The sequence below is a fragment of the Centroberyx gerrardi genome, unplaced genomic scaffold, assembly GCF_048128805.1.
Source record: "Centroberyx gerrardi isolate f3 unplaced genomic scaffold, fCenGer3.hap1.cur.20231027 Scaffold_84, whole genome shotgun sequence".
Taxonomy (NCBI): Eukaryota; Metazoa; Chordata; class Actinopteri; order Beryciformes; family Berycidae; genus Centroberyx; species Centroberyx gerrardi.
The window spans coordinates 5275-27500 of NW_027605220.1; the positions used below are offsets into that span (position 1 = coordinate 5275).

General features: G+C 42.0%; 1 protein-coding gene across 1 annotated transcript in view; it reads left to right on the forward strand.

Moving 5' to 3' along the window:
• The first annotated feature begins 3998 nt into the window (after positions 1–3998).
• Positions 3999–22226, forward strand: part of LOC139922119 (receptor-type tyrosine-protein phosphatase beta-like) — a 49799-nt gene continuing 31571 nt past the window's right edge. Inside the window, 10 exon segments of the mRNA XM_078282348.1 lie at positions 3999–4401; positions 8359–8845; positions 14422–14554; positions 16433–16578; positions 16700–16972; positions 17582–17848; positions 18579–18695; positions 19220–19366; positions 19583–19700; positions 19782–19927. Coding sequence (XP_078138474.1) covers positions 4342–4401; positions 8359–8845; positions 14422–14554; positions 16433–16578; positions 16700–16972; positions 17582–17848; positions 18579–18695; positions 19220–19366; positions 19583–19700; positions 19782–19927 — 1894 coding nt within the window. The 5' untranslated portion in view covers positions 3999–4341.

The window sequence follows — 22226 nt, forward strand, 5'->3', positions numbered from 1 at the left end:
ACTAAAATAAAAAAGAGTCAAGAAACGTTCACGCATCCAAACCTTCTGAGTGCCAGAGCATCAGAGATAAAACACGAAGGAAAGAGAGTATTATCAGAAGTGGTTTGTTGGTTTTTGTCAGTTCCTGAGGTGTTGATTGGTTTTGGAGATCTGAGGATTGGGCAGGACGGTAGTGATGAACATGCAAACATCTGTCCTGCTCTCTGTGTTTAGGGAAACAGTGTACATGTGAAAGTGCTATTAAACCTGATGTGGGCAGTAACATGTTGAATCCACGGACCACAAACAAATATCTTGCTGCTAAAACGGAAACGTTGGGACCCGACGAACAGAAACAGGAGCGTCAAATGACAATGAGCGAGAGAAACTTTGAAGACAATTCTTTTTCTATGTACCAAATTATTTTTTATTTATTCCTCTTTGTTCTAAGTATTTCTGAAACAAATGAGGGGGAAAAAATACGGGACTTTGGACCTAGATCTCTTTGTCTACATGTCTAACATGCCTCCTGGGACCAGACTCAATACACTTTCCATTCAGTCAATTCAAGCTTCCTTCAAGCTTCCTGAATTGAAGGAAGCGGATTGGATTCAAAATTCAAGCACCGAAAAAGCTTTTTGCCTTGAAAAAGTTTGTCACAACCTATTTTAAGAAATAATTGAGGATGAATGCTCTATCAACAGCAAATGTAACGCACTCTCTCTATTTCCATGTTGAATTGATCGAAGTGAAAGTGAATTGACCCCAGCCTCGATGCCCACTATAGCAGCGGGCACAACACACACTGCCTCTGACGTAGTATTGTGTAGGTGGTGGTACGTGTCCTGTGCTTTAATATTGTTGACTGTTGACGGAGCTTAAAGGGAATTGACATTTCTGAATTTTAGTCACTTGTCAGTTACTCCACTAAAATGTGGAGAAACTCTCACTGTATTAGCACTTTAATTGAAAATTGTTGTTAGCATTCCTTATTAGATGTACTGTTGTCGCTGTGGATAAGAGAGTCTGATAAATGCCTAAAATATAATGAAAATCAATGAGTTTGATAGCTGCAAGCTATCATAAAAATTGTCTGTGTACAAAAATGTCTAAATAGCTGAGTCAGCTTGTTGTGGTGTGGCTGTAGATCCATTCAGTAACGTTCTCAGTAAAAGTGAATAGTGTGATAAGGTGGATTTGGTTACTGTGACACAGTAAACTGTCTTGTCTTTAGCCCTAGTCTCTACTCCAAAACACTCTGAGTTGTAGCTTGAGAAGAGTCAGCTCAGTTAACCTGAACAAACTGTTAGCTAGCTAACTAGCCAGCAAACACACTGATGTTAATGTGAACATGCTAACGCTAGCTGCTGCGTTAGCTAGTGTGCTAATCAGATGTGTTAACAACAAGACAGTGATGTTAGCTGACCAGATACTATGGTTAGCTAGCTAACAAGCTGACATTATCTAAACACTAAATCAATCAGATGGATCAGTGATGAAATGATCAGTTCAGTCAGAAACAGACAGAAATTAACCGCCTGTTCAATTCTGTTGAGACGGACAGAAACACAGTCAGCTGTTCACAGAGCTGAAGACCTCCAAGATGGCCGCCAGAGGGGGGGGGGGGGTTACATCACCTGGAAGCTCTCTATTGGTTTCAGTAAGAAAACCCAATCAGTAGTTACAGTTTCAATATGGCATGCTAACAATATGAAGCTCTTTTTAGTGTCGCTTAAGATAGCTTAAGGTTTCCCTGTAAAGTTATAAATATCTTGTGAAGAACAGCAGATTAAAGTTCAACATGTTGAGTTTCTCTTTAAGCTCTCACTGTGTGGGCATTACGGCTAGCTCAGCCGGAGTACTACTGATGCTAATTAGTATACGGTACGTGGTTTTTTAATGTATTACTAATCAACTTGAATGTTGTGGTAAGAGTTGAGCGTCCAGATCAATAGCCACTAAGTAGTGCTGTAACCTATTTATCTACTGTATCTATATATTGTTACTGTAATCTGTACATAAAGATATGAAGAACACTGCTGCTCTGACTGGTTTACTGACTGACTGACTGTCTGTCTGACTAACTGACTGACTGACTGTCTGACTGACTGACTGTCTGACTGTCTGACTGACTGACTGGTTTACTGACTGACTGACTGACTGACTGACTGACTGTCTGACTGGTTTACTGTCTGACTGACTGACTGACTGACTGACTGACTGTCTGACTGGTTTACTGTCTGACTGACTGACTGACTGACTGACTGACTGACTGACTGACTGTCTGTCTGACTGACTGACTGTCTGACTGACTGACTGACTGACTGACTGACTGACTGTCTGACTGACTGTCTGACTGACTGACTGGTTTACTGACTGACTGACTGTCTGACTGGTTTACTGTCTGACTGACTGACTGACTGACTGACTGACTGACTGTCTGTCTGACTGACTGACTGTCTGACTGACTGACTGACTGACTGACTGACTGACTGTCTGACTGACTGTCTGACTGACTGACTGGTTTACTGACTGACTGACTGACTGACTGACTGACTGACTGTCTGACTGACTGACTGACTGAATGACTGTCTGACTGACTGACTGGTTGTTTAGTTGGGTGACACAATCCCAGTTCCAGAAGTGATGCATCATGGAGAAGTGAACTCACTGTTTATGATTCATCAGTCACTTATTGTTCAGAGAAACTTTCACTACATATAATGAGACCTTTTGACGTTTTAATGGGCGAGAGAGAGAGGGAGAGAGAGGGAGAGAGAGAGAGGGAGAGAGAGATGGAGAGAGAGGAGGGGAACAGGAAGGAAGGAAAGAGGTGTGTACGACTAAAAGTAGAACTGACCAACTGGAACGAAACTAGCATGGCCTTTTAACTGCTAGAGAGGGGGAGAGAGTGTCCTGGTGAGTCACCATGGCAACAAAATTACGAATAATGCTAGAGAAAATAAGAAATTAAAATAACAGTTTCACCAAAATTCCCTCCAAAACTCAAAACTCAACTCAGTCCCAAAAATGAACATTAATTTGTTTTCATAAAGTTTCCAAATCAAATTTTTTAGCAGTGAACCAGATCCAGAGCTGGGACCAAAAACCGTGAAGTATAAACAGGAATTTAAAATTAAAATATTTCAAATAAAACTACAATAGCTACTTTAAAAGTGGTGACTTTGAAAAAGTCAATTTTCAAAACGGTAACAATATTTTTAACACTGCACTAGATCCAGAACTGGGACCAAAACCATGAAGTGTAAATAGGGATTTCAAATAGAAGTACTTCAAAATAAAAGCATCATTTCAAGATTCAAGATTCAATACTTTATTGCCATACCAACTTAGTTGTTAGGAATTTTTAGAAACACGTGATAAAAAAAAAATGAAACAAAAAAACACATGGATGTAAGACTTGAAACCTGCACAGTAGCCTACAAGAATAAAGTCCAAATTCCCTCTAAAACATCCTAACTTTTAACTTTAAAGTCTCTAGTCTCATAAAATGTCCAATTATCCAAGTACCAACATTTGCTGCACTAAAGCCATAAATGAAACTGAAGGAGGGATGAACATGGAGCCGAAACTAAATCCACACCAAGCACTGAAGAAATGACAGAAAAACCACAAAGAGAAGAAGAACCTGTCAGAAAAAAGTAAGATGGCAGAGGAAGAGAGAACTCTGCATCCTCAACTTTTCATCCTCATCATCCTCCTCACACAGATCCGTCTCAGTGGGATTCGATCAAACACACGCTGCTATATTTAAACCTGTGCTGTTCAGTCAGGTGGGATTATTTATAGCCTGCAGCCGGCGATGTGTCGAGCTTTCAGAGCGACTCAACGAGCTGCTGGATGGATTCAGGATGTCCGTTAGTGACTCCCAACCTCTCCACTATAGAGTCTGACAGAGAGGGAGACAGGCAGAGAGAGAGAGAGAGAGAGACAGGCAGGAAGAGAGACATACAGTTCATGAGAGAGAAAGAGAGAGAGTCCAGAAAAGAAAGGCTGACTGCCTGGATGTGTGAGATCTGGAGAGAAGACAGAGAGCGAACGATGGACCGAAGAAAATAAGCTGAGAACCGACAACTTTTGGACTAACTCTGTTTTCTCTGAAGGATCCATTCTGCTTTTCCGCCATTTTATTCTACTTTTACTTGACTTTTTCAGCTCCACCTCAACACGAAACAACAAAAAGGAGATTTTTTGTTTCGACATTTTTCTTCTCCCCTAACAGTTTTCCAAAGGATTCCCAACGCTTCCGCTCGAAGAAACCCAGAGACAGAGGGATATTTTCCTTCAGGAGTATGGTGGAGGCTGATCTGCTGGAGGATCTGCTGCTGAAGGAGGAACACCATGCCCAAATGTAAAGTTCAGACTCATCTGCCCCTGTGGCTGATCTCAGGCCTGTTTCTGGTGAGTCGCAGCTTCCTCTCTCGTGTCTTCACCCAGTACAAGACAGGGGAATAATGGGAATACTAAGGAGATGCATTGGGAAATCAGAAATCCACCACTTGCAGAATTTACCAATTACTGATGGTGAAAAAAGTAGAGCGGTTATACTAGCATGTAACGCAAGTCCTTGGTTGACAAAATGGCACATTTTCAAAACAAAACTTTCAACTTTTTTATTCTTAACACAACATCGGAGCCATTTATACTTTTACAGAGAGTAAGATTCAGAAAACTGATATTCTATAAGAAGCTATTTAAGTGTAGTTTTACACAAATTACCCAAATTTAATCTAGGATTTTGGACATTTGAGTCTTTTGGATTTTCTCCTTTTTTTATTATTACAAATGTGCTCTTTTAACCATCAATAGAGCAAAACTATTGATGGTGAAAAAGTACAGCAGTTATACTAGTATGTAACAGAATGGTAGGTGGACAGAATGGTACACTTTCCTACTTTTAAATACTAGATCCTTCCTGAGTGACATTTTCATAATTTTATGGCAGAGCAACAACAAAACTTTGAGTGATTGCATCTTTATTCAAAGCATAACATAGGGACCATTTATGCTTTTACAGAGAGTATTGTAGGAATATTTAACTGGACTATATAGTTAGATAGTAGAATTTTAATAAAAAACATTTGGACAGCTCTACAAAAAGGCCAAATCTCCATCTCTCACTTTATAGAAGATAGTAGTCGCAGCCTAAGATTCAGAAATTCAGTGCAGTTACATTCTTTTTGCACCAAATTTAATGTAGGGTTTTGGACATTTGAGTCTTTTGGATTTTCCCCTTTATTTTTTGTTATTTTTGCAAATGTGTTTTTTTTACCATCAGATTTAGCTCAACAAGAGTTTCCCAATGATATAATTAACACTTATCTGTCCCTTTGGCTGAGAGCAACAAGAAAACTTTAAATTATTGCATCTTTATTAAAAACATATCAGAATCATTTATACTCTTATAGAATAATAAGAAGCTATTCAGTGCAGTTGTGCCCTTTTTGCACCAAATTGAATCTAGGGTTTGAGTCTTGGACACTTGGACACACGAGTTTCCCCTTTAGTGTATTTTGTTTATGATTCCAAATGTGCTTTTACCCATCAGATAGAGCTCAACAAGAGCTTTCCAATGATATATAACACAAATCTTCAGACAAAATGTCACTTAAGCCCCTTTTGCACCAAACCCTCGAGAGACAAAAGCACATTAATCAAACAGCTGAGTGTCCGGAGGCTCCTGGTGGTTTCTGGACTCTGGTCTGGTCAGGCTGGCAGGTTTATATCAGTTTTACACGCCATCAGTCACTAGGAAGGATACTGAGGCTGTTGGCTTGCAGATCAAACAGACTTTCATGGACTGAAACATCCTCAGTATCTGGTGGCCGGTCTTTCCTGTCAAATTCAGCTGTAACAATGCTGACCAAAGACTACGGAAGCTCATTGAGGACATACATTCATACATTTTATTTACGAGTTCATTTTCTTTGTTTTCTTGAGATATTGAGATATTTATGTCATCATCTAATGAGAAAATTATCTAATTTTTTTCCTGAGATCTCGAGGTAATTTTCTCATCTTGGGATAAAAAAAAAATTGTTTTCTAGTTAATTTTCTGATTGGAACTAACATCCTAAAGGAAAGCAGATTATTCAAAACAAAGTTTGGTTTTCTCCAGATATCGATAATTACTCTATGAACATTACTTTGTTATCTCGAGATCATGACATAAATAACTCAATATCTTATAAATATGGTGTAAATAAAATGTATGAATTTATGTCCTCAATGGGCTTCCGTAAAAGAGAACTGATCGAGTGTGAATCTGATCTCATGAGTCTGTAATGAATCATTTTGTCGTACCTCTGATTTTTCTATTGAACCAAAGTGTCCCATGACAGAAAACCCACTGGACCCATTAGCACACACTCCTGGTTCTTTTAGGAGATTAACGTTCATACTCCCACTGGATCTGGAGTGAGTTGGTGTTTGATTTCATAATTGATTCGTTTAATAATGGTTTTCTTTCCAATTTTGGTTAATTTCTGGCTAATTGTCCAATGTTTAATTTTTGATCTACTTTTAAATGCAGTTTCTAAATCTAATGTAGAATGAGAAATTGTTTCCCAGCCCAAACCAATTTTGTGAGTCTATTGTGTTCATCCGATTAAGAGAATACTGTTATGAAAATAGCATCTCTGCATGTAAACTGACGTTATTTGACACGTATTTGGGGTTGAAAAGGGTCTCAGCGTCGGTGTTGGAACCTGCCCAAACATCTCAACTTTGCGTTGAGTCTATACGTCGAGTCGAGAGCTCTGATTGGTCGATCGTAGGGGCGATCATGACGCCGTCCAACTCTTCAAGCTCCAGCTGCTCCAACTCATCCCGTTCCTCCAGCTGCGTTGCTGTAGTGGCGTCCATGTTTGTTTTTACCGGTGATTGTTGTCAAATCTGCTTCCTGTTCCTCTCTTCTTCTGTGTTTCGTTTTCGTGCGATATGATTTTTTTAAAACACTGCCATCCCGTGTACCTGCTTTCAACGGCATACTACACGCACATCAACGTGTATAAAAACATAAATATAAGCACCGCTATGTTATTTACGTTCGCGCTTTACATTCGACTATAAAATGGGCTTTTGTCTTAATCAGAGTAAGCATATTCCAATTAAAACGTGGAGTATTACGATGTTAGTCAAGCTATTTAAAGAGCACAAGGCCAGTTCAGTTCCCTACTTTTCACCATTAGGTGGCAGGCTTCTCCACAGATTTGGGTTTGGTGTTCAGTTCCTCTTTACGGGCTGTTCAGACGTGTAAACGCCTTAATCTCACTGTGACTTAATTGCGACATTTTGCGACACATGATGACGGCGTGACGACTCGCAGCTTTGTACTGCCTACTGCATACTCAAGTATGTACTGCATACTGCCTACTAAATGATTGAAATTATGAAATTAAGTATGCCATTACCAGCAGACTGTTCACACTGAAGTATACAGCCAAGTATCCCAGAATGCATTTCGCACCAGCCGGCAGCGATAGCGGGGATTTTAAAGCAGGCTAAAAGCTGTTGTAATTTTGGCTCTACGACTGTCACGTCACTTTATTAAGTTTTAATATTTTTTCAGGTGAGAAAGTAACCATGTAGATTCCCAATATGTGGTCAGTTTATCCAGATAACACCTGTTTGTAAATCTGCTGCGACGTTTTCGGAGATTTGGGACCAGGACCGCCATTCTGCAGTCTGAAGAGACGCAATGCATTCTGGGGCGGTTGAGTCTGTCCAGTAAACTCACGCCGCATACTCAGAAATTCTTGCTAATCTAGTATACATCCGGGCATTTCTCGCGTACACAAAATTCACATACTATGCAGTTGGAACGCACTACATACTCAACTTCACGTCATACTTAGTATGAATAGTACGTTAGTATGCGGTTCTGAACACAACCTATGACTGTGGTTTGTAAAACAAAATGACGAAAAGTCAAAAACGCACACCAACAAAAGAGGTGCTGGGTATAAATGTACTGAAGGAAGAAGGGAAAGATGGCCGCACACTCAATCCAATTCCATCATTTATTGATCGACGTTTCGACCAAAGAGCTTTTTTCAAGATGTTTGTAAAACAGCACGGAAACGGAAACTCACACCTATCATTTAACATTATGATCATTACTTTGCTCTGTTGCATGTAAATGGGAATATGAATGGAACGGTTCTGTGCAGCTCATGTAAACAGCTTAATCAGACTACTATCTTCTTTGACGTTAATCGGATTATAGTGTGCATGTAAACATAGTCAGTGAAAAACAATCTCTTCTTTTGAGCATTGAATCGTGTACATCAGCATCTAAATAACATCTATATTGATACATGAACTTATTGATCGCTTCTGTCCTCTCTCTCCTCTCAGTACTGGAGCAGTGCGGCTCCGGCTGAGCGGCTCTCCCCGCCCTGCAGCGCCTCCGTCTCCGATCCGGTCTCCAGGCCGGACTCCATCCGGCTGACGCTCACCACGCCCGGGCGGGACTGCTCCTTCTCCATCGCCTCCCCGGACGCCGGAGCTGAAGGCACGCCGTGTCGGAGAGGAGGAGGGGGGGAGGAGGAGGAGGGAGGAGCCGAGGGGGTAGGAGGCGAGGAGTTAGGGACCAACGAGGTAGGAGGCGGGGAACTAGGAGGCAAGGACCGAGGAGAGGAGGAGACGAGTGGCAAGGAGAGCGAGGAGGAGACAGGAGGTAATGACTTGGGAACGAACGAGGTAGGAGGCGAGGATGGAGGGAACAAGGATGTAGGAGGCATCTTTACCTGCGTCTTGGATCATCTGGAGCCCGGAACCGCCTACCAGCTGCAGATCCGATCGCAGACGGACCAGCAGACGGAAAACCTCACCCTGCACACCAGTAAGTCCTGCTCAGTCCCTTCCACTTCAGACCTCCAACTGCTTGAAACCTTTCTCTCCCCTAAGAGGCTCAACAGACTGAGGTGCTGCTGGTATTCGAGAAATCACAAGTTTGAATCTGGTCCTCAGTCTCTAGCTGCGTTACATCCTCGGTGTCAGGAAATCTGCTGGATCGAACAGGAAGACGCTGCTGTTCTTCCAGAGCAAGCGGAGCCAGTAGCGACATCCAATTTGCGACAAGTTTTTTGTGAATTATGATGTATTGAATTAGAAATCATAAACGTAAATAGTAAAATTTGATAACATTTCTCAGTGTTGCACTCCATGAAGCTGAGAAATTGTTTATCACCAAAAATTTGTAATAAATAGCAATGGAAATGCATTTCTCAAACAAATAATGACATTGGCGTGAATGATTGGCCCAAGAAATATTTGAATTTCATTGTCCAACAGTTGAAAATGTCTGTAAAATATCTCCAGAAATGTCGTCCATGTTGTTTCCAACACGGAGAAGGCTCCATGCTGCTTGTATGACCATTAGATGGCACAGTAGAATATCACCAAGGCAAGGCAAACTTTATTTATAAAGCACATTTCATACACACAAGTCAAATTCAATATGTTTTACATTAAAAAAAAAAAAATACATAATTTGTCTGGTAAAATGACAAATTACAAATGAAAAAAAGGAAGATAAAACAGGTAAGGATAAGAGATAACCAAGTGCATCTCTTTGTTTTCGTCCTCAGATGAAAGGATGAAATATGACCAGCATTGGTTGACAACAAAGAACAAAAAACAACTTGTCCAATACTGATCAATACTGATCAATAGTGATCAATAATGATGATAAATATCGACATTTAACATGTTTTAATTGTATCTCATTATTCTATTCTATTCTATTCTATTCTATTCTGTGCATTTCTTCACATCTCCTCTCTCCTCTCGCCTATTGCAGTAAAACAACTATAGTTTGGGCTCCAGGTCTTTGTTGTGTTGAGTCTACTGTAAGTGTGTGTGTGTGTGTGTGTGTGTGTGTGTGTGTGTGTGTGTGTGTGTGTGTGTGCATCCCACAGCTAATGTCATATAGCTTCCCTTCTCTGTGGCTCTGTGATTAGCTACAGGAACTACTGCGCTGCTGAGAGAGAGTGATAGAGCAGTAAAAGTAAATGTGTGTGTGTGTGTGTGTGTGTGTGTGTGTGCACGCGCTTGGGTGTGTTGCTTTGTAAGAATGTGCGTCCAAATTTGTGCATTTGTGTCTGTTCTTGTAATGTATGTTCTTCTGTGTGTATATGCCCACCCTGTGTGTGTGTGTGTGTGTGTGTGTGTGTGTGTGTGTGTGTGTGTGTGTGTGTGCTGGCGGGGCTCCAGAACAGAAGTTGGACCCTCAATGTATTTCCAGTGTGGCCAGAGCTCAGGGTTCAGCCATTTCCTGCCTCCATTGTTTCTTTGTTCTGTGGGAAGCGCTGGGAAAGGGTGTGTGTGTGTGTGTGTGTGTGTGTGTGTGTGTGTGTGTGTGTGTGTGTTTTGGAGGAAACGGGGCGTTGCTGCGCCCAGCCGAGTCCCGACACTGACCTTCTAAGCACGCAACACTACTACTACTCCCTCTGTGTGTGTGTGTGTGTATGTGTGTGTGTGTGTGTGTGTGTGTCCAGCACTACCTGCCTTATCTTTCGAGGCACACTGACTAAGGCTACACTGACCTTTTGTGGTTGCAGTATCTTTTATCGGCCTATTTTTAGGCTAAATTGAATTAAATTGAACTAAATGTTGAACTAGAAGTAGCTTATTATTGTTATATATCATTTATATAATATATTACTTATTACTTGAATGGTAAAACCTGCTGCTACTCTGGTTTTATCTGATTATCTGACTGTTTTGAGTGTACTGTATAACTTATATATAATATTATATATTACTTGTATAACCAGCAGTGAAAGAATTTGATTATATTGGCTTTAATGGAGAGTTTAGGAAATAAGTTCCCTACACAGTTGTAAAAGATGCTAAATGTTAAAATTAATATTCCTCGGTCTAATGAGATGATTGGTCTCCTGTGTCTCACTCCAGTAGTATTGTTAGTGCTAGTGTTTCTCCATATTAGGACTACATTTCCCATAAGCCCCGTTGCTAGTGATTCCTTAGCTTGTTATCTTGGCTAGTTAGCATGTGTGTGTTTGTAGCATGCTAGCTGACTCTTTGCTAGTAGCACGGTTGCTCTAGCGGTTTGTTAGTAGCATGTTAGCTAGCAGCCTGTATTGATTTCTTAGCATGTTATGTTAGCTGTTATCTTTTGTTTGTTTGTATGCTAGCTGACTCATTGCTTGCTAGTAGCATGGTTCTGGCTGTTTGGTCATAGCATGTCATAGCTAATTGATTTCTTTATGTGGACTTAGCTTTTGTGTGTTTTTAGTATGCTAGCTGACTTGTTTGCTAGCAGCAGGGTTTCTCTGGTTGAAAAGAAAGCATATCAGCTGTAGTCCAAAATGTAGCTCATCAAGCCAGGAGTTTTACACTGAATGAAATATTAAAACAACAAAATATTATATTCCTGATGTTGAGCTGCAGCCTCTTTTACACAATCCACATCTCAACTGTCTCAAAGCTCAAAACTCCTTCTGTAACTTGTCTGCTTCTCTTTCTCTGTATCTCTTGTGATCAGTGTGGATCAATAATGGATACTGGCTTTTACCTGGATTCACCTCATCAGCTGACTTCATGAAAACATGAATGTACAGAGTGAGCTGCGATCCTCAGTTCTCAGCTTGGTATTTAATTGTTTGCTGATACAATTGAGCGCATTGTTTCATGCCAGCTGTGCCATTAGCTTATTGTTGTTGAAATCAATAGCGAGAAATGATTGTGTATTGTCAGGAACGAGGGGAAAGCGTGAGTGTAGCTACAGGGTGGAGTAGGAGACTTGAGTGTTTGGTGTGGAGGGCGGAGGTTCAGCTTCTGCTGACCAGACGTGACGGAGGAGACCAACTCTCACACACTCCACCCTGTCACATTTACATCAGGTGGCTGGTGAAAGTGATGCATCGTTCAGTACATCTGACCTGGGCTTCTGTCTGCGTCCACACTGCAGCTAAATGTTTAGTTTAGTTTATTAAGTTTATTTGTCAGGGACCATGTGCAAAAGAGAACATTGATCTCAGAAAAGAGAAAAGATGCTTTGCACCAGATTATAGCTATTTGCTAATTTCCATCTGCAGTCCCAGGGCAGGTCGACATAAAATACAACACAAACAATACAATAAATTACAAAGTACATGTTGAAGTACAGAAAATCACATCTAGTCACATCACCACATTTCATACACACACTGCACAATATGTGAGATCACATTATGCTACTTTGAATAATAAAATTATTAAACTCTGCTGTATCCAGAACATCCAGAACAGTCGCCACTGCTGCTTAAAGCTGTTGGTTCACACACTGCTCAGCTGGTAGGAGAGCCGCTCTGCACCTGAACTCAGACCTGAAACATGCAGGTAGTCACACTGTTCTGTTCCATCAGCACACGGCCGTCTTGGTAGGAAAATAACAGCTGATTATAATAAATTAACAGCTGATTACAATCAAATGACAACCACAGCCAATGAGCTGTGTGTATTGTAAAGCGCCATATTGATGTGACATCATGGGAATACTATGAACTGACGACTGAATGTGAGAGTGGATTCAGTCGGTCTGAGCAGTGTGAACCAGAACCGACCGGACAGCTGGTTGTTACGCGACGTTAAGGCTCAACACTCGTTACGTTACATAACGTTATCACCGTTAATTTGAAAGAGACGGAGGGAAGAGTTGAGACTGTTTTAACTGTTTTAACTGTTTTAACTGTTTTAACGGTTTTAACTGTTTTAACTGTTTTAACTGTTTTAACTGTTTTAACGGTTTTAACTGTTTCCTCAACGCTGCAGTTACTCTGCAGTCTCTTTGAGGACAAATGTTGCATCGCTTAAAAGCATCAAGTTCATATGATGGAAAAAGAGAAAGTTTATTAAGATCCTATGGATAAACTGACGCCTCTGGTTACTGGTGTTACTGGTGTTACTGGTGTCAAGTGAACTGGAAACACAGGCGATGGTTTATCTGAATGCTGAACCATTCAGATAAATAATCTGCTTTGAAGCACCAAAGCTTTTTTAACACAAAAACTATTACTGATCGTAATTGTCGCCTCAGTTTGTGGCGTTTTGACTGTGAGAGCATTGTTGACAACCAGCGCCAGGGGGTCACACACACACACACACACACACACACACACACACACACACACACACACACACACACACACACAAACATTCCTACTCCCCCTCCACACCACCCGCTTGTCTGAGAGTTCCCTGCTTCCTGGTTTGTGCTTTCCCACAATGCCTCTCTCAGCGGTCTAACAGTTATGTGTGTGTGTGTGTGTGTGTGTGTGTGTGTGTGTGTGTGTGTGTGTCGCCAGGGTGTTTTAAACACAGAGAGAGAACAATATTATCTGGCTCCGACATCTCCGACCGCTCTCTCTCCACCCTCACACACACACACACACACACACACACACACACACACACGCACACCCACACACACCCACACACACACACACAGAAGCAATTAAACTTGTCTGACCTGTAGACGTCACTGCAGCCATTTTAAGTCTGATAAATGAGTCACATTTCTTCATGTTGTGTCTCCTCCTCTCTTCCTCCATCATCACATTCTTACATTCTCTACCTTTTGTTTTACCGGATCCTAAACTGGCTCAGTGAATAAAACGATACAAAAACACATCACTGTTGTCAGGAGATACGGAAGCCCATTGAGGACATTTTATTTACACCATTTTCCTGTGATAATGAGTTAATTTTCTTTGTTTTCTTGAGATATCAAGTTATTTTTGTCATTATTTAGAGAAAACACATTTGTTTTCCTGAGATTACCTCAAGATCTTGGTATAACAAAAATTGTTTTCCCGACATAATGAGATAATTTGCTTTTAAAATCATTTCAGGAAACATATGGTGATTTTATGGAGCGATGTCAGAGGAACAGGAGTGAGAAATTATTGAATTATCTCTTGAACACAATTTTTGTTATCCCAAGATCTCAAGATAATTTTCTCATTATCTAGAGAAAACAAATTGTGTTATCTTCAGGTAATGCCATAAATAACCAGATATCTGGAGAAAACAAAGAAACTTAACTCGTTTTCAAGGGAAAATGGCGTAAATAAGATGTAGGAATGTACAGTATGTCCTCAATGGGCTTCCATAGGGTAAAAATCTTGTATCTCCAAAATGTCAAAAACCGCCTTGTTTCAGCTGAACACCGTGCAGTGTAGAGTTTATCTAACGGGTTTTAAAAGGATTCATAAACCCATAGCTTGTCCCAGAGCTTTTCATCTGAATTCAACAAAATTGGAGTTACGAGGTTTTCACTCGACAGCGATGACATGCAGCAATAATGATGGAGGGATGAAAGGAGGAGTGATTGCACAAATAGAGCGACTGTCGCTGCTACGTTGTCTCTCCTGCCTCTCCCTTTTCAAACCGAACGCCTCCTCGTCCCTGCAGCTCCGGCGGCGGCGAGCGGCCTGGCGGCGAGCTCCGCCTCCAGCAGCAGCCTGGCTGTCTCCTGGCAGGCCGGCCCAGGAAGGACGCAGCGCTTCAGGCTGCAGCTGTGGCAGCGGCCCGGCGGTCCGGGACAGACCGAGACCGAGACCGAGACCGAGACAGGTATGACCTCATGTTCAACTCAGGCTTTGTCCACACTAATGCAGAAAAATGTGAAAAATAAAGTCTAAAAGTTCGCTGTCCACACTGAACCGCCAGAAACGCATCATGTCCTCCCTGCTCCTGCTCAGGACACTTGGGCCGGAAGCTTTACACCATTTCCACCAAGCAGCGCCATTTTTAAAAGGTTGTTGTTTGCAGAGCGATCGTGAAGAACAAAGTCCGTTAGCAAGTTCAGTTTCTGAAAAAATGCCTCAATCAAAAAGTGAAAAAGTGTCACAGTAGAGTCGTTCTTCTCTAAGTTTGGGGCGGCTCTCCAGACACAACCAGCTGATTCAGCCTGATGGATCACATGACAGCGACACGCCTGAGATCACATGACCATCACACGTCAGCGTTTTCCCCGTCCGCACTACAACACCAGACCGCCGTTTTCACATTCATCCGCTTGGAGGAGCGTTTTCAGAAAGTTCCACTTTGGAAGGACAAAACAGAGAAGTACAGATGAATCTGGATCAGCGTGGACTCGGCCTCAGAGCCTGGTCATCAGAAAACAGACAGAATCAGTCAGATAGATTTGGTTTGTTTTGGAGCGTCAACATGGCGGCGAGGCAGAAGAACAGGAAGGTTTTGCTCATGATGGAGCTGCTTCATAGTACAGCTGAACAATTCATCGAAAAAAAAAAAAAAATCTAAATCCCAATAAGAATTTCCACAATTTCCAAATCTCAGAGCCTGCAGTTAATTTCTTCAGAGAGAGTTTGGTTTTAGAATCAAAACCTTCATCAGACTCAAACTCAGTAAATCTGCTCACTCACATCTATCGTAGTTTAAAACACTTTTCTTTAAACTATTTTAAAGTTCTAAAAAATGAAAAGAAAACCTTGTGATGATATGAATCACAGTTAATAATAATAATGCATTTTATTTGTATAGCACTTTTCATTCATAGTGAATCTCAAAGTGCTACAGAGTTAAAAACATTAAAAAAAAAAAAAAAAGTGTGTGTGTGTTTAGAGTTTAAATTGCAATTCCAATATTATGTCAAATAATCGCAATTAGATTTTTTGTCAGTATCTTTCGGCTCTACTTGATAGAAACAGCAGAAACAGACTCTACAGTAGAAACTCAGTAAAACCTTCGCCAGGTTTCTCTGTTGGGTCTTTGTTCCGGTCGGACCGTCGTCTCTGTGTTCGCCGCTAGTTTCTACAGAACAAACGCAGGAGCGATCTGATTGGCTGAACGGACGCTGACCAATCCGTCCGTTCAGAAGAAGTTCAGCTGGTTGAAGGAAACCGCCCCAAAACACAAGGGATTATGGGTAGGAGGAGACGGAAAGCCTAGCGGAACAAAATGAAGTCAGCTATTTCGTCATGTGTTCTTCACTGCTTTAATACTTTACTGTACTGTACTCTACTTTACTCTTCTCTACTTTACTGTACTCTACTTCTTCTCTGTTCTACTTGACTCAATTCTACTCTTCTGTCCTGTTTTGTTCAATTTTACTCTATTCTGTCCTCCTGTATTGCATTGTCCTCTCCTCTCCTCTACTGTATTCTGCTCTGCTCCATCGTCCTCTATTCTATTCTATTCTATTCTATTCTGTTATTCTTTACTACTCTTTTACTCAATTCTATCCTCCTCTACTGCTCCTCTGTTCTACTCTACTGTACTCTGGACTGATGCTCATATTCAGCTACTTCTTCATGTGTTCTTTACTAGTCTGAACACCACAGAAGAAGAGACAGACAAGTCCATCATGTTAGATGAAGTGACGGGATGACAGGTTCAAACTCTCTCATCCAATAAACGAGCTGCTCCTGAGTCATGTGACCTGTGTGTGTGTGTGTGTGTCAGGTCTGGTGCGGAGCGTCAGTCTGGAGAGCACAGCGACGCAACACACACTGCTGCAGCTCACACCCGGACGGCTGTACAACGTTACCATGGTGACGGAGGCCGGCGGGCTGCAGAACAGCCGGACCATCCAGGCACAGACAGGTACACACACACACATGCGCACACACACGCACACACACACGCACACACACACACACACACACACACACACACACGTTAACTCTCTCTCTCTCTCTCTCTCTCTCTCTCTCTCTCTCTCCAGTTCCCTCTGTTGTTTCCAACCTGACCGTTGACACCAACACCAACAACACCAGCAGCTTCCTGCGGTTGTCATGGCAACGGCCGGAGGGCGACCTGGACGCCATCGTGGTCACGGTCTCGGCCAATGAGACGAGCCGGCGACGGGAGGAGACCCTCCCCCCCGACGCCACGCAGGCGGAGTTCAATCAGCTGACCCCCGGGTCGGCCTATCAGGTCGCCGTGACGACCAGGAGCGGAGGACTGAGCAGCCAATCAGAAGTCACGGCCAGGACAGGTCAGTCTGTCAGAGCTCTACTCTATTCTATCCTACTCTACTGTAGGCCTACTCTACTCTTCATTACTCTCTTCTACTCTACTCTACTGTCCTTTAATCTGCTTTACTGTACTCTGCTCTACTGTTTGTTGTACTCTATTCTACTTTACTTAACTGTACTCCACTGTACTATGCTCTACTGTATTTTATTCCATTTTACTGTACTCTACTTAATTTAACAATAGTCCACTCTATTTTACTTTATTGTACTCTACTGTACTCTGCTCTGTTCTACTTCAATTCTACTCTTCTGTTCTGTTCTATTTAGCTTCACTCTATTCTGTCCTCCAGTATTGTATTGTATTCTCCTCTGTTACAATCTACTGTTCTCTACTCTACTCTACTATCTGCTCCATTGTCCTCTATTCTATTCTATTCTATTCTGTTATTCTCTACTTTACTCTACTCCACTCTACTCAGCTCTGCTCTATTCAATTTTACTCTATCCTATCCTCTTCTATTGAGCCTCTGTTCTACTCTACTGTACTCTATTCTGCTCTGCTCCATCGTCCTCTATTGTATTCTATTGTATTCTATTAAATTCTATTGTCCCGTCTCTGTGTCGTGCAGCTCCGGCCCCCCCCTCCCTCCTCTCCCTCTCCCCCTCCCCCCCCGGCGGGCTCAGTCTGTCCTGGTCTCCCCCTGCCGGCCTGTGGCAGAGCTACAGCGTGTTTCTGTATGACGGCTCCCAGCAGCTGGTGCGCGCGGCCGCGGGGCGCGAGGCGCGGCGCTTCAGCTTCCCGGGCGGCGCGCTGCTGTCCGGCCGGCTGTACCGAGCCGCGGTGCGCGCGGAGAGCGGCGGACTGACGGCCGAGAGCAGCTGCACCGGGAGGACAGGTCCGGAAATAATATCCTCCTTACATTAAAATGATAGAGAGGAGAGTACAGAGTGAGCAGACTGGAGGAGGCTCGGCTCCGGTAAAATAGTTTTAATGAAAGAAGAAGAAAAGTAAAAAACAACAAGAAAAAATAAAATCAAATTCTATTCTTTTGTATTTAGTTTTCACTGGAGATGTAGAGAAACACTTTGGTATTGTAGTGGAAGCTTGACCTGTTTGTTACTTCCAAGATACAACAATAACAACAACAACAACAACAACAATAATAATATGAAATCCTCATATTTTGTTCTTGCTTTTTGTTTTAAAACAAAGAGTCATTCGACCATTTTAGAAAATGCAAAAAATTCTGACAAATTGATGTCTGACATGAAACTTTGAATCAGCTTCATTAGTGAGGTTGTTGATGCTAAAACTTGTTTGTGTTTATGGGAAGTGAACATCACTTTATTTATTTATTTATTTATTTTTCCTTGAATGTTTGCATCATATTAAGACTTGGTCCAGGTCGGCTGTCCTGCATCAGATTTGTAGTTTTTCTATTTCAAAAGTTTGTTTTTTACTTTAAACGCATCTTAAGTGGCAATTACACAACATTTTTGAATTCCACTGTTTGTGTTAATGCAGATACAGCTGACCAATCACATCGCTTATTTTCAGTCTGTATCCAGCTGGTTGTTTTAGAGGATGTGCTGCTGTCTGACTGTTGGCTCCGCCCCTCTCTGCAGCTCCTGCTCCGGTGTTGGACCTGCACATCCGTCACTCAGACGAGACCTCGCTCAGCGCCATGTGGAGCCACGCCCCCTCCGCGTCACGTGACAGCTACTTCCTCGCCATTCGCCACGGTAACAAGGAGTCAGAATAAAGAAGCTCAGTAACACCAAAAACTACAAGTCTGTCAGTCAAACCTCCAACACTGAACAACTCTCCACCTTCAACAGATTTCATTTCTTTATTGCTTGTTTTTCGGGTTTTATTTTCTGACAAAATAGCACGTGAAAGCAGCGCTGTTTAGCGGCCGACTTTCCCAGCAGCACCTGAACGCAGCATGATGGTTCTGGCTAAAAAACTAAAATCGTCTAATAGTGGAAATCACAGACAGACAGACAGACAGACAGACAGACAGACAGACAGACAGATAGACAGACAGACAGACAGACAGACAGACAGACAGACAGATAGACAGACAGACAGACAGACAGACAGACAGACAGACAGACAGACAGACAGACAGACAGACAGACAGATAGACAGACAGACAGACAGACAGACAGACAGACAGACAGACAGCAGTATAATAATATCATTATTAGTAGTATATAGTAGTAGTAGTATTATTATTATTGTTCTGACCTCCTGCGTCTCCTAGGTAACGTGACGCTGGACACCAGGGAGGTGGAGCCTCACATGAGGGAGTGCACGTTCAACGTGCTCACGCCCGGCAGGGGGTACACCGTCACCGTGACGACCAGGAGCGGGAACCTCAACAGCTCCGTGTCTGTGGAGGGCAGGACAGGTGTGTGTGTGTGTGTGTGTGTGTGTGTGTGTGTGTGTGTGTGTGTGTGTGTGTGTGTGATGATTTTACTGTTTATTTACTGTTTTAAAGTTAATTGGCTAATTTTCTGGATATTTTATGGAATATGTGTAAGTTGATGGACTGTTCTCAAAAGTGTACTAATCTATGTGTGTGTGTGTGTGTGTGTGTGTGTGTGTGTGTGTGTGTGTGTTCCAGTCCCCATGGCGTTGCGCAGCATCACTCTGAGCAGCACAGGAGTCGACAGCCTCCAGGCATCATGGGAAAAACCACCAGGAGACGTGGACTCATACACACTGACCCTGCTGCGAGACAGGTGTGTGTGCCTCTGTGTGTGTGTGTGTGTGTGTGTGTGTGTGTGTGTGTGTGTGTGTCTGACCTGTGCTCTGCTCCACAGCGCTCTGGTCCGGCGCCTCAGCGTTGTGGCCGGCTCCTCCTCCCTGCAGCTGATTGGTCTGACGCCCGGCGCTCTGTACAGGCTGCAGGTCTGCACCGTGAGCGGGGGGGCGGAGTCCAAAAACACCAGCCTGGAGGGACGCACCGGTGAGACACACACACACACACACACACACACACACACACCCACACACATGAACACACTCAACGTTAGACTCTTATTGTGTTGAGGAAATATTCCCACGCAGAACATTCAGCTGCTTTTCCCAGAGATTTTCCCTTAAGGGAGAGGAGAGACCAAGTCCACTTCACTCCAGTCCCAAGTCAGTCTCAAGTCTTGAGGCACAAGTCTCAAGTCAAGTCTCAAGTCTAAATGTAGATTACCAAGTCAAGTCCAAGTCATTAAAGTCAAGTCTCAAGTCTAAATGTAGAACAGCAAGTCAAGTCAGAACAAATCAAGAGTCCAGTATCAATTTAATATCTTAAAGAAAACTAAATATCTAGGACTTTTCAATGCAATATGGTTTTAATAGGATAAAAACTTGGTAAGAGCATCATGAGTTTGATTTCTATAATCAGTTTCAACTTCAATAAATTCAATCATTCCATACAAATTCAGAAAACAGAATTTAAATTCAGTCGTCTGCTGGAACAAATCTCATCACTTTCAATCTAAGTCATTTACACAAACACAAGATCTCAAGTCAAGACTTTAGAAACCTTTTCAAGTCATCAAAGTACAAGTCAGAGTCAAGTCCCAAGTCACCAGAACCCAAGTCAAGTCAAGTCTCAAGTCTTCTCTTCATGCAGCAAGTCAAGACTCAAGCTATTAAAATAGTGACTCGAGTCCAAGTCTTTTCTGAAACAGGTTCAGTTACTTGGCTTTTAAAAACAACAAGAGGAGAAATCATAAAACTCCTGTCTGTCTAACTTTTGCTTCCAGCTGGTTTGAGTTCAGAATTAATTTTCAGGAATTATTGATTTCTCTTAAAACACGAGCAAGACAGAAACCGGTCGTGTGAATTTGTTATCAGTTCATTATTCTCAGCTCTCTGGTTAAGCTAGCTAGCTTGCTAGTTAGCATTAGCAACTGAACTGTTAGCACACATATCTTATCACATATTACAGACAAACAGAGCCAGTGCTGATACAACTCTGTGCTTCATTTTAAAATGTTTTTAAAAGGTTTTTTTTCTTTGGATCATAAAAAGTTTATGCTGAACTAGATATTTCATCATCATCTTGTATCACAGCAGTCCAGACAATCATGGAACTTCATGTGAAATGTACCTCAAGAAATAGTTATCGCTACTCTTATTATTATCATTATTATTATTATCAAAATCAGCACAAGAACAAAGTATACTGTGCAAATTTAAGTTGAATATTTTCTCTTTCTGAAAGATTTGCGTTGACACAAGACAACAAAGTTACCAACGTCTAAAGGTCCAGAGGTGACCAGTTGTGTAACGTCTGATGTGTGTGTGTGTGTGTGTGTGTGTGTGTGTGTGTGTGTGTGTGTGTGTGGTTACGTGATAACATCAGAGAGTTTCAGAACAATAACAGCCTCCTCTGTTCAAAATGCCAAGAGGAGGTTTGGAATGTTCCGCACAAAGAAACTCCCAACGCCTCGTTCAAAGACTTCCTGCACACACACACACACACACACACACACACACACACACACACACACACACCTCTTCCTGTTCACAGTACCTATTGTGTTCCCACAGAATGTCCCGGCTATTTTCAGGACTGATTGAGGCCAGGGTGGTTCCTCTGTGTGTGTGTGTGTGTGTGTGTGTGTGTTGTTTTGCCAGCCAATCAGCACTACTAGGAAAACGAACAAAAGCCCCCCCCCCCCCCCCCCCCCCCCAGATAACCTTCTATTGGTGGACAAATACCTGAGGTGACGACCTCACAGGTTACACTTAATAAAAAATATTATAATAATTCAATATTTCCACCATGAAACTGAAGGATTTTGATGTTTTGATGAATGTTGATACATGATACACACAGCCAGATATAGGAGGGTTCTTTAAGGGTTCTGTGTGGAACCATGGTGAGTCCACAGTGACTCTTCAGGCTTCTTCCTCAGACAGAAAACTAAAAGTATTGTCCAAGAAAATAGAAACACTGGATTTAAAATAAAGAGTTGAAAGAGTTGAAAGTCCAATGGATTTTGTTTCTATTTTCTTGGACATTTTACTACCTGGATGACTGATACCCAAAGTATTTTATAATGAGATGAAACTGACATTATGACATAATGTAATGAGATGAAACTGACATTATGACATAATGTACTGAGATGAAACTGACATTATGACATAATGTACTGAGATGAAACTGACATTATGACATAATGTACTGAGATGAAACTGACATTATGACATAATGTAATGAGATGAAACTGACATTATGACATAATGTAATGAGATGA